This window comes from Nyctereutes procyonoides, unplaced genomic scaffold, assembly GCF_905146905.1.
Source record: "Nyctereutes procyonoides isolate TBG_1078 unplaced genomic scaffold, NYPRO_anot_genome, whole genome shotgun sequence".
NCBI lineage: Eukaryota > Metazoa > Chordata > Mammalia > Carnivora > Canidae > Nyctereutes > Nyctereutes procyonoides.
The window spans coordinates 8,728,653-8,745,950 of NW_026575025.1; the positions used below are offsets into that span (position 1 = coordinate 8,728,653).

General features: G+C 55.6%; 1 protein-coding gene across 1 annotated transcript in view; it reads right to left on the reverse strand.

Annotated features, from left to right (window-relative positions):
• Positions 1–2,651: 2,651 nt before the first annotated feature.
• LRP5 (LDL receptor related protein 5) overlaps positions 2,652–17,298 on the reverse strand; it is a 108,687-nt gene continuing 94,040 nt past the window's right edge. The window contains exons 18-23 of the mRNA XM_055311371.1: positions 15,585–15,821; positions 13,086–13,196; positions 11,046–11,282; positions 10,698–10,837; positions 5,243–5,340; positions 2,652–3,081 (exon numbers count right to left, since the gene is read on the reverse strand). Of these exons, the coding sequence (XP_055167346.1) occupies positions 2,820–3,081; positions 5,243–5,340; positions 10,698–10,837; positions 11,046–11,282; positions 13,086–13,196; positions 15,585–15,821 (1,085 nt within the window). The 3' untranslated portion in view covers positions 2,652–2,819. The remainder of the gene's footprint in view (positions 3,082–5,242; positions 5,341–10,697; positions 10,838–11,045; positions 11,283–13,085; positions 13,197–15,584; positions 15,822–17,298) is intronic.

Genomic DNA, 17,298 nt, shown 5'->3' on the forward strand with positions numbered 1-17,298 from the left:
ATGAATCAAAGCAGGTTCATTTCACTCCATTAAGACACAGCTCAGATATTGCCTCCTCTAGGAAGTCCTCCTGGCCCTCCCATCTGAATAGGATATTCTCTCTGGGCCCCAGGATATCTCAGCACAGAGCTCTCCCCTCAGCTTTGGAAACTGTCTGTAGCACCCTCAAGAGAGGCCCACATCTGACTCATCTCTGGGTTCCCCAGCATGCGGTTTAAGTACGGGGCTCTGCACGTAGTGGGTGCTTAATGAAGGCTGACAGGGTCACTTAGAAGGTAGTAGTGGCCAGCAGGTCGGCCCCCATTCCTCCTCGCTGACCTCATGGCAAGAACGGGTCCGGCAGAGTGGCCTCTAGAAACATGCCCGGGATGCTGGGGGGAGGGCTAAAGAGCAGGTCTCAACTCGCCTGAGCCCAGGCAGGCTATCACCAGGGGGCGGCAGCCCAGGCCACCCTTCACCCTTGCCTGATCCCTAGCTGGCCTAGGAGAACACATGAATGAAAGGAAGGGCAGGAGCATGGGAGGGTGTCCTGGTGGACTCCCACAATGCAGCTCCTGCTTTGGAGTCAGCCAAGCCTCCCACCCCATCTGCCCGGGCTGAGGTTAGTGCTTCCAATTAGCACCTCAGGGCTTGTGACCCAACCTGGAAGAACAGGAACCCCGAGTGCTTGGGAGGCCCCAAACCCCTGCAAGCAGCTCTCTGGGGGCAGGGGACCCCACCTCAGGCCTGAGAGCTCTGGGTGCACCCTCTAGCTCTGCTGGTCCTTAGCGGTGTGACCTTGGGTGAGCATGTCACCTCCCTGAGCTTGAACAGGTCACAGGTTCCATTTACTACGGAAGTGCTACTTGCCAGGCCCTTACTGGGCAAGGCTCCTCTCTCGATAGGCATTATCTCAGGGAAGCCTATGACGGTCCTGAGGGTGGGTGACAGCGCCTTCCTTAACAGAAGCGGCCAGCTGGTGAAGTGGATAAGTTGTGAAGCTGGCCTTCCCCAGGCAAATCCGATGCCTCCTGTCGCAAAGGGTCCTGTAGTGTAGGTCCCCACCAGGACCGGACCTCCTGCACAAGCTGTTGCTTGCACTAATGGCAGGTCACCTCATCCTCTTGTCTCTTGCAGCAGCACCAGCAAGTGCACCAGCCCCCAGCACCACCAATGCTAACCATGACCTCAGGGGACTCCTGGGCAATCAGGGAGCGGGGGAGGCAGCTCCCCAAAAGTCTCAGGAAACCAGGCCTGGCAGGCTTACGTGCCTGATGTCCCCAGCTATGTCCCCTGGTCGAGCAGTCTTGGGAGCCCCGAGGGCCACCACCTGTCCCATCCTGCCTCCCCAGCACCAGGGCCCCAGGATCTGAGTGTTCTGGGGTTTCCGCATCCTGGAGCCTGTCACCTCCGCATTCCAGGCTGTGGGGGTTGGCCAAGGGTCCCATTTCCGGTCCTGCTGGGAAGCCCTTCTTCCAGATCTCCATGCTGATTCCTGAGTGGAGTATGTGCCCAGCACCAGAAGTAGTGGTTCTTCTTTTTTTTTTTTTTTTTTAAACAGACCACCAGGTCCCTACCCCAGCTTTCAGGTCAGGAATTCTGGGTAGGGGCAAGGATCTGCATTTCTTTTTTTTTATTTTATTTTTATTTAGTTATGATAGTCACAGAGAGAGAGAGAGAGAGAGAGAGGCAGAGACGTAGGCAGAGGGAGAAGCAGGCTCCATGCACCGGGAGCCTGACGTGGGATTCGATCCTGGGTCTCCAGGATCGCACCCTGGGCCAAAGGCAGGCGCCAAACTGCTGCGCCACCCAGGGATCCCAGTAGTGGTTCTTCTCTGACCTCCCCACAACATTCTGGTTGGGGTTTGGCCCTTCTGGCCTGGCACCAAGGGAACAGCCAGGCTTCCTCATGACTCATGACTTGCTGACTTCTCCATCTCCTGAAGGCTGGAGGCACCCCCTGGGCAGGGAACAGGCCTTATCTCTTGGCCTCCTCCAGTACCACCCCAGTAGGTACAGCGCAGGCCTGGGGCAGTGTTTACTGACTGCCTCTGTGAGGACCCGGCTCTACAGGGCCTGTCTGCTGGCAAGTCTGCTGGAAAGGACAGGGCGGAAACTGGGGAGGCAGGAGGGCTGGGAGCTTCCCACCCCACCCTGGGTGAATGCAGCCTGGCAGCCTCATCCCCAGGGCTCCACACGGACGACAGGGCTGGGAGGGATCCCCTGGCCCTGTCTCCACGGACTGCAGAAGCCTGGGCCGGCCACACACAGAGGTCAGGTGGTAGCAGACTCCACCAAGGACCAGCCCAAAGCCCAGGTACATAATCTGTCGAGCCGAGTGCAAAATGAAAATGCAGGGCCTCTTCCTTAAAAACGATTTAGAATTCCGGGGTGGCGACAGTGGCACACAAAGCAAGGTGCAGGGGCCCTTCAGTACTGCATGACTCAGGCACCAGCCTGCACGCCTCTGCCTTGGGGTTCAGCCTATCCCGGGGGAGCCTTATGGAGACACGGTGCTCAGAAGGACGCTTGCACAACCCGGACAGCTGCCCAGGGGAGGACCAGAGGTCAGGATGCACTCCGGGAGAGCACTCAGTTCAAAAAAACACACATGGCACAAAAGAATGGCAGTGACGTTTAAAAAAAATTAAGTTTATAAATATTTTCTCCACTGTACAAAGTTTTCCCAGCCCTGCCCACCCCATCACGGTTCACATTTCTCATGTTTTTAAAATCCCAACTCTATTTATTTTTTTTAAATCATAAAATATATTTTTTTCTTTGTTCATATTTAAAACTATTTACAAGGGCACAGAGAGGCCAGGGTGGCCCGGCAGGGGTCAGGATGAGTCCGTGCAGGGGGACGGAGGGGGAGGGAAGAGATGGAAGTAGCTCCTCTCGGTGGCCGGCGAAGGGGGGCAGCTGTCCTCTGCAGACAAGTACTGGCTGTGGGGCGTGGGCGGTGGCGGGTAGGGGTCTGAGTCTGAGTTCAAATCCAGGTAGTACTTGCTGGCCTTCCAGCGGGTGGCGCTGTAGTCGCTGTCGCACACATCCGTGCTGCAGGGCGTCGTTGGGGGTGCCACGCCTCGGATGATGTAGGGCCTGAAGGAGACAGAGGGACCCAGTGGGGTCTGGGCTCAGAGAACAGCCCTGGGGGCCCCTCGATCATGTGGCCTCCCTGAGCCACACGTTCCCCCCCTCTAATGCGGGCAGGCCTGTACCCGTGCTCCAGGGCTGCAAGCCCCGGCCCTGGCAGGGACCTCAACCCTGGGTCGAGGGTCCCTTCAGGGCCAACACAGCCTCCAGAGCCTACCTGGTTGGCCTTGGGCAACAAACTTAACTCCTCTGGGTTTCAGTCTCTCCGTGGTCAAATGAGGAGGAGAAAAAGAGCACCTCATTCAGTAGGGGGCTGTGGGGGCACCAAAGTACTCAGCGGTTGAGCATCTGCCTTTGGCTCAGGTCGTGATCCCAGGGTCCTGGGATCCAGTCCCACATCGGGCTCCCCATGGGGAGCCTGCTTCTCCCTCTGCCGAGGTCTCTGCCTTTCTCTCTGCCTCTTGTGAATAAATAAACAAAATCTTAAAAAAAAAAAAAAAGAGTAGGGGGAGCTTGTGAAGGTTGGATGAGATTCTGCACAGGAAGTGGAAGACACAGTGTAGGACACCAGAAAGCGCTGGACACCTGCTCCCCATGCTATCATCACTATAAATATCAGAGACCGATGGGCCTGAAGAGTCCCCTACCAAATTAAGACAATCCAACCCAGGAGATGCCTCCCAGATGCCCCCTGCGCCCTAAGGTTTTATGTGGGGCAGCCGCTTGGCCTGAGTTGGGGGGGCATGGTGTGTTCAAGAGCCCCAGTGGGCTCAGAGGGTCAGGAGGTGTAGCCAGCACCTCGGAGACAGCCAGGGGCACCTGGTGCTGAGAAAGAGTAGCAGGAGGATGTGCCTCACAGGATCCTGGGGAGGGGGGCAGGAAGGGGCCCTGACACACAGAGGGAGGGAAGAGTTGGCCCCCAAATTGGACATAATGAGTAGAGTAGGGGGTGGACCAGTAACTGAGGAGATCTGGGGATGCACTGGGACGCTGACACACTGGGAGGACCAGTTCAGGTCCTTGACTAGGGCAGCACCCAGTAACACTGGGTGCCTCTCCTCTTCAGGGCCCAGAGTTCCTGAGATGGCCACCAGATGGCGGGAGGCACCATGCTCTAAGGCTCCTCTGCGGGACACCTGGTGGCTCAGCGGTTGCGCATTGCTTTGCTCTGGGCCTGATCCTAGAGTTCAGGAATCAAGTCCCCCGTAGAGCTCCCTGCATGGAGCCTGTTTCTCCCTCTGCCTGTGTCTCTGCCTCTCTCTGTATCTCTCATGAATGAATAAATAAAATCTTTAAAAAAAAAAAAAAAGGCTCCTTTGCACCAGGCAACTCTAGGGAGGAAGAAGAGGAGGAGGAGAAGAGGAGGGGGAGAAGAAGGGGGAGGAAGAGGAAGAGGAAGGGCCTCCACTCCCAAGATCCGCCTCCACTGGCCCCTTCAGGTAGCTCCCTTGGGGTGAGGGGTCCTGTGCACCTCTGCAGTAGGCCCTGTAGGCTGAAACTACTGGGTTGAAGGTCATCTCAGGCCCTGACCTGGCTTCTGGACACAAGCCAGGACACCTAGATCCCTCTTCTCAACATTCTCAAGTGCCCCCTCCTGACCCAGGGAGGTGGGGAATGTGACCCCAACACAGACAACCTGGGGCCCTGAGCAGACCTGTGGGTTTCCCTGTAGTGGGTGGAAGAGGGGATCATCCATTCAAGGGCTGCCATGGCAGGTGCCACAACTGCACTCAGGTGATTTGGATTTGATCGTCATGGGATGGAGGCAGCGGCGGCATCACTACTGGGGTCCTGTGGCTAGATTCAGACACAAACCTTCGCCCCTGTGCATTAGCCTCCCTGGGCAGTGGGGCCAGCCGTGCCACAGTGAGAATCCCTTGGTGGCACCATTCCAGCCACGCCTGCCTGGATGTGTCCCGACTCACAAAACACCCCCAAAGATACTTCTAGATTCTAGAGCCTGCTCAGAAAATGTGATTTGATCGGTTTCTGTACTCAACAGGCAGGCCAGGTAGGGTCTGAGGGGCCAGGAGAGCCTACCAGAACCCTGGACCTCTCTGCCAGGGTCTCTCACCCGGGATATGGGGACAGGGCCCCTCCTCTACCACAGGCTGTGTGGAGGCCCAGACGACCACGGGTGGGGAGGGCCAGAGCAGGGACTTCGTACCTGTAGGGTCTCGCAGTGGTGGGAATGTTTGAAGAGTAGAACACATCCACGTTGTACAAGGAGGGGTCTGTGGCAGGGGACGGCGGCGGGTTCAGGATCTGAGGAAAGCCAAGCAAGGGTGATGTGGCCTGACGGAGCAGCACGCTCCTTGCGGCCCCCTGAGCAGGCGGGTAGATGGGCACAGGCCTACTGGGCTAGGCGGGCTCCACATTATGGGTACAGCTCTGGGTCAGGGGTGGTGACACTTGGAAAGTGGACAGGAATCCACAGCTGTCACGTCACCCCTGGAGGTCATCACAGTGAGAGGCAGGGTGCCTGTGGCCCAAGTACCCGCCCTGCACACTGGTGGGGACCCCCAGGCCCAAACCCAGATGCTCAACCCGACTCGGAGGGGTCCCCAGGTGCCTGCACCAGCCCCTTGCACTGGCCCCCACACTGGGCAGCGAGAAATGTCTCCCCAGCCCTGGGGTGTCCCGCGGTGCCAGGGGGCACCTCGCAAGGGTCCTCTGGGACATCTCCAACTCCCCTCTTAGACCACTACAACCCCCTCTCTCCCCACATGGTGCGAAGACCAATTCCTACAAGACATTCCTTATTCCCAACACCAAGGGGGCTCCACATTCCGGCTGGAATCCTGACCACGTACAAGGGTCGCCAAGCTGAGAGAGGGACCCCAGCCATGCTGCTGGCCCCCACGGCACCTTTCTCAGGGCAGGTACTGCCCCAAACTGTGCTAATGAATACACAAGCTCACCAGGTAAATGCATCCTCCAGAGCTGGGCAGCCCACAAGTGGCCCCACAGAGGGATAGAGGCCTAGGCCCCGGTGACCCGCCCAGGTCTGCATCTCTGCCCGCAGCCGCCACTCACGACACTAACAGGCAGCTGTGTATGAGTCCCGATCCATCACTTCCCACTGTACCATGCCCCCTGGTGACACGCAGATAGTAACCTGTAAGAAGCGCCCTCTGGGAACTGGCAAGGGTCCCCATTGCTTATTCTGGGGAGGGTCTTCTTCAGCCCCAATAGCCAGCCAGAGGATTCCTCAGGACTTGACCCCAAAGTCGAGAGGGCATGATACAGAGGTGTCATTCAGAAGGGGAGCAGAAACCAGGCAGGGAAGCCCAGCAGGAAGGGCCTCCTATAACTGCCCCCACGCCCTTGGGGTCCTGTTTCCTCTTCTGCCCAAGAATCTAACTGGATCTGCTTTCACTTGACCTCTACCCCCCAGGGGAGCTTTGAGATCCTGAATCCCTTCCTCTGCTGCCAGTCAGGGCCATGGCCCCAATGCACTGTTGTCTGGCAGCTCTTCCCAAATTCCATGGGGTGGAAGTTCATGACAGCGCCTCCTTCTGGTTGGGTTACTGTCACATGTGGCGAATGCATTCGCCAGCTGGGAGCCTCACAGGTGCTCAGAAAAACCAGCTTTTGGGACACTTGGGTGGCTCAGTGGTTGAGCATTTGCCTTTGGCTTGGGGCATGATCATAGGGTTCTGGGATCGAGTTCCGCATCAGGCTCCCAGCATGGAGCCTGCTTCTCCCTCTGCCTGTGTCTCAAATAAATAAATAAATAAATAAATGAATAAATAAATAAATAAATAACCAACCTTTTTTTTTTTTTTTTAAAGCCAGCTTTTACTTACTGTTAGCAAAAAGCAGAGCTTGGGGAGAAGCTATCATTGCCTTCAGATGCTATCGTTTGGGTTTCAAAACATACATATGAAACTACTCTGTACAATACCCTAATGGTGGAGTCGTGTCACTGTACACCTGTCCGAACCCACAGAATGTACAACACCACCAATGAACCATATAGAAACTGTGGAGTTTGCGTGATTATGATGTGTCCATGCGGGCTTGTCCATGACTATCTTACTCTGGTGCAGAGTGATGACATTGAGCAAGCTGTCCATGTGGGGGGCAGGAAGCATGTGGGAAATCTCTGTACCTTCCTCTTAATTTTGCTATGAACCTAAAATTGCTCTTAAAAAATGGTCTTAGGGGTGTCTGGGTGGCTCAGTTGGTTAAGCATCTGCCTTGGGTTCAGGTCATAATCTCACAGTCCAGAGATCAAGCCCCGCATCAGGCTCTCTGCTCTGCAGGGAGCCTGCTTCTCCCTCTCTCTCTCTGCCTGCTGCTCCCCCTTCTTGTACTCTCTCTCTGTGTCAAATAAACAAAATCTTTTTTAAAAAGTCTTTAAAAAGCACCTATGTAAAACTTGTAAAATCTGAATAGAGCTAAAGAATATTCCACCAATTCCCTACTACTTATGTTGCGCTATTGCCATAGACTGAACATGTCCCCCAAAAGTCCTATGTTGAATCCCAGCCCCCAGTATGATGGTATTAGGAGGCAGGGCCTCAGAGAAGTGATTCAGTCATGAGAATGGAGTCCACACGACCCAGGCCAGTGCCTGGATAACAGAGCTCATGAAGCTCCCTCACCCCATTCTGCCCTGTGAGGAGGATGAGGCCATCTGGGAAGCAGGAACTGGCCCCCACAAGACACCAAATCTGTCAGTGCCCTGATCATGGACTTCTCAGCACCCAAAACTGTGGAGAACAGTTGTTGAAGCCACCCAGTCTATGGTACCTTTGTCAGAACAGCACAAGAGGACCAAAACATTACCTTTGGGGGAGTCTGGGTGAAGGGTAGATGAGCTAGATGAGCTCTCTCTGTATTCTTACAACTACATGTGAATTTACAATGATCTCAAGATAAAAAGTAAAAAAAAAAAAAAAAAAAAAAAAATGACTCTTGGCTAGGAAAACAAAGTCCAGACTCTTGTATACTTGCTTGTTTACAGACTACCTGGGAGGACACACAAGAAACTTGCCATAGGGGGATCCCTGGGTGGCCCAGTGGTTTAGCGCTGGCCTTTGGCCCAGGGCATGATCCTGGAGTTCCGGGATCAAGTCCCATATCGGGCTCCCCACAAGGAGCCTGCTTCTCCCCCTGCCTGTGTCTCTGCCTCTCTCTCTCTCTCTCTTTCTCTGTGTCTCTCATGAATAAATAAATAAAATCTTAAAAAAAAGAAGAAGAAAAAAAGAGGGCAGCCCCTGTGGGTCAGTGGTTTAGTGCCGCCTTCAGCCCAGGGCATGATCCTGGAGACCCGGGAGTCCCACGTCATCCCACGTCAGGCTCCCTGCATGGAGCCTGCTTTTCCCTCTGCCTGTGTCTCTGCCTCTCTCTCCTCTGTGTCTCTCAGGAAAGAAAGAAAAGAAAGAAGAGAAGAGAAGAGAAGAGAAGAGAAGAGAAGAGAAGAGAAGAGAAGAGAAGAGAAGAGAAGAGAAGAGAAGAGGAAAGAGAGGAAAAGAAAAAAAAGAAAGAAAAGAAAAGAAAAAAAGAAAAAAGAAAAGAAAAGAAAGAAACTCGCCACAGGATATGCCTCTGGTAGGTGGGGGTTCTTGCTCAGGATGAGGAGGGGACCGTCTTTTTGCTGTATATTCTATTGTACCTTTTGAATTTTGTACCATGAGCATATATTACTGATGTGAAATAATGCAGTAAATTTGAAAACAGCTAGCTTCACGCAGGGTTTTTTTTGGAGGGGGGCGGGGGGAGACGAAAATGTTCTAAAACGGTGGTGAAGGTTGCACAAATCCATAAATATACTAACCACCACCAATTTCTTCCCTTTACACGGGTGAATTGTATGGTATGTAAGTTTATCTCAACAAAGCTTTTTATTTTTTTTTTATTTTTTTTTTTTTATTTATTTATGATAGTTACAGATAGAGAGGGAGAGAGAGGCAGAGACACAGGCAGAGGGAGAAGCAGGCTCCATGCACCGGGAGCCTGATGTGGGATTCGATCCCGGGTCTCCAGGATCGCGCCCTGGGCCAAAGGCAGGCGCCAAACCACTGCGCCACCCAGGGATCCCTCAACAAAGCTTTTTAAAAAAGAATAGCTGTCTGGTAACAGAGTTATCCTCTGGCTGTTAAGAAGACCCCCCCAGCTCCCAGCAGAGCCAGAGGACAGAGAAGCCAGGGGACCGAGCCTCCTGGTGTCTGCATGGGGGGGGTCCCAGGGGCTGTCCTGGAGTGGGCTCGGCCTTTCATGATTGCTGGTATTTCTAGCTGGTCATATAGCACATGTGAGAGTCAGGGGATGATAGCAGCAGAGAGGACCAGAGGGATGGTGGGGAGTAGTGTAAACTCTAGGCTTGCGGCCCCTCACTTTGGCTGCCCCTAGGCACAGCCCAGACGTATAGCCTCCAGGAGGCACAGTTCTCAGCAGCCAGAGCCGAGACAGAGATCCTTGCTGCTCCCTTCCTCCGGGGGCTGCCAGTGTCAGATGTGGTAAGGAGGGGAGACCGGATAAAATTTTAAAAAAGGGAGGGGGGGCGCCTGGGTGGCTCAGTGGTTTGGTGCCTGCCTTTGGCCCGGGGTGTGATCCTGGAGTCCTGGGACTGGGTCCCATGTCGGGCTCCCTGCATGGAGCCTGCTTCTGTCTCTGCCTCTCTCTGTCTCTCATGAATAAATAAATTAAATTAAATTAAAAAAAAAAAAGGAGGGGAGAGCAGGACATGGAAGACACCAGGAAGGCAGAAACACCAGTTCTGGCAGGGGCAGCTTCCTGGAGACCCCAGAGAAAGCACAGGAGGCCACATTCACCTTAGAAGGGCAAATGTGGCAGGAAGTCAGGTCTTTAAGGATTAAAAAGTATAGAACTACATAAAGTTAGACCCTGATGTTTGTCTACATAGATTGACTCTCGTGAATCAAGTTCCCTGGGGCTGTACTCTTGTAAATGTCCCTCCCAGCCAGCCTCAGGAGAGGTCCCCTGGCAGGATCCTGGGGATGGGGGCGGGGACACTGGGGGATTTAGTGTTTCACCCTCTGTATGGTCATTTCTCTATAGCATGTCGCCAGGCCAGGTCCTCACCCTACGTGGGCTCCTTGGAGTATTTCAGCCACAAAAGTCACCCGTGAGTGTCAGTCCTTTGGAAAACAATCCAGGTACTTCCTGGGACCCAGTAGGGCCCTGGGAGGGAAAACAGGATGCTTGTGGCAGAGACCCTAAGGAGAGGTCACATAAGCAGACTTGGAGCACTTGGTCCAGACTGGCCCTACAAGAAGTAGTCACAGGGGCAGCCCTGTGAGGAACACAGGTGCTCACCGGGACACTGACATGCCAACGGCAACCCCAGGAGGTGGGACTGTGGGGGAGACTCCATCTGTGATATTTTTATGAGGTTTCCAGATTAGCTGCAATGAATAAGGGGTATACACCCCTTCTTTTTTTTTTCACCCCTTCTAAACAGAAAAAAAAAATGCCATAGGAGAAAGATGACAAGACACACACAAGGAAGAAAGTGAACACTCCCACCATTCTCTGTGCTGGTAGGACAGCTAATAATTCTAGGCACCCTGAGGTCACGAGAAGTGGCCCCTGGCCAGCCACTGATGGTGGAGGAGCCCCAGATGGCCAAGCCTGCTCCCGCCCCCACTTACCGGCGGGTACAGTGTAGCCTTGGTGCTAGACGAGCTGCTGGATGAGGCCCCAGTGACATGGTTCCGGTCATAGAGGGGCACTCCGCCCCGGCCCCCCATCAGGCTCACAGAGCTCATCATGGACTTGCCACATGAGATGCCTGCCCGGGAGAGAGGGACAAGGCAGGTCAGGGGCCAGGGCACTCACAGACAGACACAGCACACGCTGTGGTTCCTGCTGCCTGTAGGACCCAGGCTCAGGGGCACGAGTCCTGTCCTGTCCTTGCCCCCATAGGCCCCTCTGCCCCCTCGCCCCACACCGTGCCCACCTCTGCCCAGGATCCCCGCACACATCAATCAGCTCCTCACCTGGGAAGGGACCATGCTGGGAGCTGCCAGGGGCTATGAAATTGAGGGGAACATGGGGGGTCCCGCTGACATACTCATGTGGGAAGGGCCCGTTGGCCCCCGTGTAGCGCTGACACACCACACGCTGGCAAACAAAGTAGACCCCGCCCATGACGAAGAGGGAGAGGATGATGCCGATGACCGGCCCGATGGCACTGCTGTGGGCCGGGGTGTCATCGGAGGGTGGCTTGGTGATCTCTGCCAGAGAACAGACGAGACAATGGACATTAGGCGCCAAGGAACAGGCTCACCTCTGGGGGTGGATACTGTGTGCTCTGAAGGGGCTGGTGCAGGCACAGCACCCATTGGGAAGAGGGAGATGCTGGGGTGCTGGGGCACCATATGACCTCAGTACCACTGACACCTGCCTACCTGGCCTGCCTGGAGCACCTCTTCCCTCCTCCTCTCCAACCACCCTCCCTTACCCCCTCCCGGCTGGCTAAGCTTTACATACTTTCCAATAACCCATCAACAACAACTCCTCTACAGTAGCCTCAGATTCATCCCTGTGTCTGGGGGCTCTCTGGGTGGCTGAGAGTTTGCGCCCTGGAGGCTCTGTGAGTCACGCCCCTAAGACAGCAGGGCCAGGAGGTCCCTGGAGCCGGTTACCTGGAGCTGACCATGGGGCCACAGGTGTGGGGCAGGTAGGCAAGGCCTAGGGTCCATGAGCCTGTCTAGCTGGGGACAACCCACGTGCAGGGGCTGCGCTGGGCTGACAGAGGCACCCACGGGTGGAGGCCTTCACCACAACAGGGCTCACAGCGCCCCCCATGCCTGCCTGAGACAGCGGCCCACCATGAGAGTAGCGTGAGGGGCAGAGCGTGATAGGGCCTGGGCTAGGGGCTCTGCCAACCTGCGAAGCCAGAGCCCACTCAGGACTACAAGGTACCTGGAGGTTTTTCTGGGTGCCCTGACAGTGTGCCAGCCAGGAGGGGACAGTCCTCAACTGGCTCCACTGTCAAAGCCTGGGGCATAGGGCAGGAGCACGGAGGCTCTCAAGTCAACTTTGACAAAAGGACATTCACTTTCCCATCAGGCTGGCCCAATGGTTCCAAGGGTAAGCCACTGTGACCCTCCTGCCAGCCTAAACCCAAAGGGAAGGAGGAAAAGTGTTGGCTCGGGTGACAGGACCAGACTGTGGATAAATGTCACCCCCGACACTGGAGCCACCACCATGCCAGAGGCTGAAGAGAGACACTGTCAGAATGACGCATGCCCAGCAACGGGGTGGGGCTTTAGACCCCTGGTGGCACCCATCTCTGCCCACTGGCCCCAGGGACCCAATTTCTTGAGATAGTAACTGAGGTGCCTCACCTGGCTTCACTTGAAGGTACAAAAGTGTTCGGGGACCCCTCCTCCTTCCCTGCCCATAAGACCTCTCTCCTGTAGTCAGCTCTCAGCCTAGGTACCTCTATGGTAAATAGAGAGCCCATGTCGCCAAGCATGTGTACACATTCCCACTTCCTGTCTGGGACTCCAGCTCTCTTCCTGTCAGAATCAAAGACAGGCTTTCAAGAGCCACCACCGCCAGGAAGCTTTCCCTGACTGCCCTGGCCTCACATCCTGTGGCTCCTGTATCCCTGACTGTATAGGCTGCATCACTCAAGAGGTATGGAGCATATGTGTGCATTTGCATACTGCAATTCCTCTGCCAGAGAACAGTCTGCCAGGGAAGGGGCCACCCTAAGTCCCATCAGTAACCTTGCTGCCTGACAGATGCTGCTGAGGTCCTAGTGGGCACAAGCATTCCCTCTCAGGCAGTCAGCCTCTTCCACAGGGGGCCTGTCTCTCCATGGCTCACAATCCTCTCTCCCCATCCTAGTTCAGCCTCACAACTGCCTCCACTTCCTCCTTCCTCCCTTGCCCACCTCCTCCACAGGCTGAGTACTCCCAACCTTCTAGCCTCTTCGTTTGGCCCCCAGCATACCTCCTCCCTCGAGACCCCACCCTTGTGGGGAGGAACCCAGCCCACGGTGAACCCTCTACAGGAAGCTGGCTCACCACACATGAGCTCATCCGAGCCGTCGATGCAGTCGGGAAAGGAGTCGCACTGCTGCTTGATGAGGACACACTGGCCACTGGCACATCGGAATTGGTTGGGCAGGCAGACGGCTGCAAGGAGGAGTCTTGCATTCAGAGAGGCTACAGGGTATGATGCAGCCAGGTGTGCTAAGTGCATAGCCACCAACCATTGCTCCCTGCCCCGCCACTGAGACCCAACTGAAAGGTCTGGGTTCCAAAGCAGAATGGACGAATGGGACCCTTTCTAGGATGGGGTCAGGGAGTGGTCACAGCAAATCCAGTCTCCACCCTCCCCTCAATGACCCCTGTTCCAATGTCTATGTATAGCTGGGGTAGGACTGGCAGGAAAGAGACCTCGATGACTCCCAGGAAGTATTTATCAGCTCTTACCATGATGGGTCAGCCCATGCAGAGCCAGGACTAACACAGCCCCTGCCCCAAGGCTCTCCTGAGTTATGGGGAGGTAAGAACCAATTGTAGGAATGATCCAGAATGGGTGAGGCAGGAGACAGGTGATACATCTCAGCACAGCTCCGTGGGTGGAGAATCAGGAAGGCGGAGCAGAGCTCAACCAGGAAGGCAAAGGCAGTTCAGAGCCTTTTGGACTAGGAGGAAGAAGGCTGGGTATGGCTTGCTGTCCCTGTCTCACTCCATGTTCCAGAAGGCTGACCTGGAAGGAGCTACAGCTCTAGGCACTGAAAGACACTGCCTGGGGGGGGGGGGGGGGGGGCGGGCTCAGCCATCACCCACCCCCAGGGCTTGCTACTTCAGCTCCCCAACTGCCCTGGCCTGTCCGGAGTGCCCCTTCCTGGGAACTAGAGATGAGGGAAACCTGTCCTTTCAGAGGGTGGGACAATTTGTTGGCAACAGAACAGGGGAGGAAGCTTCTAAAAGACGGTAAAGCCCAGAGCCTGAAACAGTGCCTGCGGTCAGCACTGCACTTTGCACGGGGATAAACATTTACAGGGGAAGAGGCAGGGAAATGGTGCCTCATCAAGGCTCCTGTCCTGCTCTGAGATTGTCACCAAAACACTCACGCTAGGGCAAGAGTGGGTAGCAAGGCTCAGCAAACTCTTTTGTAAAGGGCCAGGTAATAGGTATTTACGCTTCAAGGGCCACAGGTCTCTATTGTAATGACTTAACTCCACTGTTTTATGCAAAACCAGCCACAGACAATATGTAAACAAATGAGCCTGGATATGTTCCAATAAAACTTTAGGAAAACTGGTGGAGGTCTGGATCTGGCACTCAGGCTGTAAGCAGTCTGCCAATCTCTGGTCTCCCACCTCCATCAAATCCTCAGAGGGTCCATAGGCAGGAAAGACTTCACAATTGCAGCTTTATAGAAACAGCTGAAGAAGTGACTCCCCCCACCCCCAGGCCCTCATCCTCCACAAAATGGCTACACATCATGAATGGGGACAGTGGACGGTGACCAATGAGCATGTGAGTTATCTAAGAACAGCATCTGGCAGCTGTTGGGGAGGCAGTTAGAGCAACCCACTAATAGCTCAGTCATGGAGCCATGACCCTGACGATAGATACGTGGCAGGAAACAACCGAGCAAGTCGTTTATAAAAAGAAAATTCAGAGGATGCACACAGATGAGGTTTCACTGTTAAGGTCTAAAGGAAGATCCTGCTGGTCAGAGTGGACTGGGGATGACTAAGCAAATCTTTTTGTCACTTTCGGCTCAGTGGGATGCTAGAAACCACCCAGGAGTAAGCATTATCCTACAGACTGCTCTGTGGAGGACAGCACTACCTTTTGGGATGGAGATTAATAGAGTGAGCACCATGGAAATCCTGCTGACTACTGGATTTGCCTTGGGTTTTTGTGAAACTCTAGCTCCAATGAGGGAAGGCAAGATAGACTCTTAACAGTCTGCCTTCAAGTCAAATTGACCCGCAGGACAGGACAGAGTGGATGGCAAGGTTTTCCTCAGTGTACCTAAAAGGATCCTTGAGGATCTGACAGTTTTGCTCCCGGCAAAGGTTCTACACCAAACCTACTCTTGTGTGGCTGGACTGAGTCCAAGCTCCAGGAGGGCAGGACAAGCGGCTGGCTGGGGCCTTTATCTCAGGGAGGGCGGCAACCAGGAAGGGGCCGGTCCAAGGTCAGGTAGAAGTGGGGCCGGGGCCAGGGCAGGAAGGGGTGGGACCAGGCAGAGGTAAGAGAAGGGTCGAGAGCGAGAGCGGGCTGGGGTAGGGGTAGGGTCAGGGTGGGGGCGGGTGGGGGCAGGAGGGGCAAAGAGCGGAGGTAGGGCCAGAGAAGGGCGGGGCTGGAGCAGGGTCTGATGGAGTGGAGGCGGCTCAGGGAGCGGGGGCGGGACCAGAGAGGGGGCCAGGGGTAGGGTCAGGCAGAGCTGGGGGCGGGGCCGGAGCAGGGTGCGGTGGGGAGGAGGTGGGGCCAAGGAAAGTGGGCGGGGCCACGGAGGGCGGGCCGGGTCAGGCGGGGTGGAGGCGGGGCCGGCCTCACCGTCGCAGTCCACCTCGTCCGAGCGGTCCTGGCAATCCGCTTCTCCATCGCAGCGCAGACGCAAGTCGACGCACTGGCCCCGCGCGCAGGGGAACTGGGCGGCCGAGCACACGGGGCAGCCCTCCTCGTCGCTCTGGTCGTCACACTCGGGGAAGCCGTCGCAGCGCCAGGCCCCGGGGATGCAGTCGATCTCCCCGGTAGCGCACGCAAACTGGTCAGGGGAGCAGGTGGGGGGCTCTGCGGAGAACACAAACACCATCACGCACCACCCTGCTGGGCTTCCAAGCAGGAGACGGCTCAGCTCCATCACGGTGCTATATCCACGCGGTCTCCACTGCAGCGTGACCTGCCGCTGTCCCGCCTCCTGCCCCAGAGTAAGATGAAGGCGGGGATCATAAATGTTTGCTGAAAGGAGACGTAAATCTTTGTTGCTTTTTTACTGTGGAGGAGAAAGGATGCTGATTTGAACGTGAGCTTTAAGCTGCAAATACTACACCAAGTTGAGCAGGAAATGCTCTGGGCTGGAAACTCGACCCTGACCGTTGAGAAGCCAAGGCAGACCCCCGTAGGTCTCCAGTCTCCTCACATGCACCTGGAGGCACTGGACCAGGTTTCTGGGGATGCCCACTGGAGCCTCACCTTTGCCTCCCTGGGGTCCCAGGTCTGTGTGCATACCTGGCTGGCCACACCTGAGCATCCACTGCATGCACACGCACATACACCCCCCCCTCCCACACACACACCCCTTAGGAGATGGAAGGTCAGAAAGCAGGTGCTTAGGACCTGCACCCATTAAAGGTCTCAGGCAGCTGGAGCAGCGGGGCTGGGACTCTGTGAGTGGCCAGCATGCCCACAGATACAGCAGGGGGGCTAGTGGAGGACCTACCAGGCATCTTGCTGAGAGGAAGGCTAAGGAGAGGCGGGAGAGCGAGGATACCATGATGGGAGAGTGCAAGAGGGAGTAGGAAGGCTCCCGGTGGAAGGCGTCACCTGAAGGTGGGGAACTGGGTGAACAGGAGACAGGGGACCAGGGGCCACCTCCTTCCTGGTGACCATGGCAAGTCGCTCTACTCCTCATGTCTGACTACCTCAGTGCAGGCCAAGTGCAGGCCAGGACACAGCTGGAGAGCAGGGTAGAACCACGTGGGAGCTAGACAGCTCTGGGGTTGAACATAGGCTCCCCTTGGCAACTTTGCTCAACCAGACAAACACCCCAACCTCTCAGGGCCTCTGTTCCCTCATTTCCTAAAACAGAAGTAGCAATGCTACATCCCATGCTCCTCACAGGACAGCAAAGTAAGCGTGGGGGGGTGTGACTGCACATGGCTCAGAAGAGCTCAAATGGCTTTGGGGCTGATGCGCCCTGAGAATGCTGAATGAAGCATGTGGTGGTACCTCCACCATCTGGTTCCTGCCACTTCACGAGGCACAAGGGCCCATTGTCACCCCCAAGAACCCCCAGAGCTCTCGTCCTCTTATGCTCTCCCCAGAGAAGTAGCCAGGCAGCCCCAGTCTGAAGGGCTAAGGGCAAGGTGGGGAAGGGGCAGGGGGCACATCGTTCCCGTCATTCATGTCATTCACACAGAGACCCAGGGTTGCAGTCCAAGGGATGGCTGAGTGCTCTGTGTGGTCCCCTCTTTGCCAAGGCAGCCTGGACATCTGTGGGAGTTGCCAAGCCACTCAGGCCACAAAACCACATGAGCCCTGGGGTTGG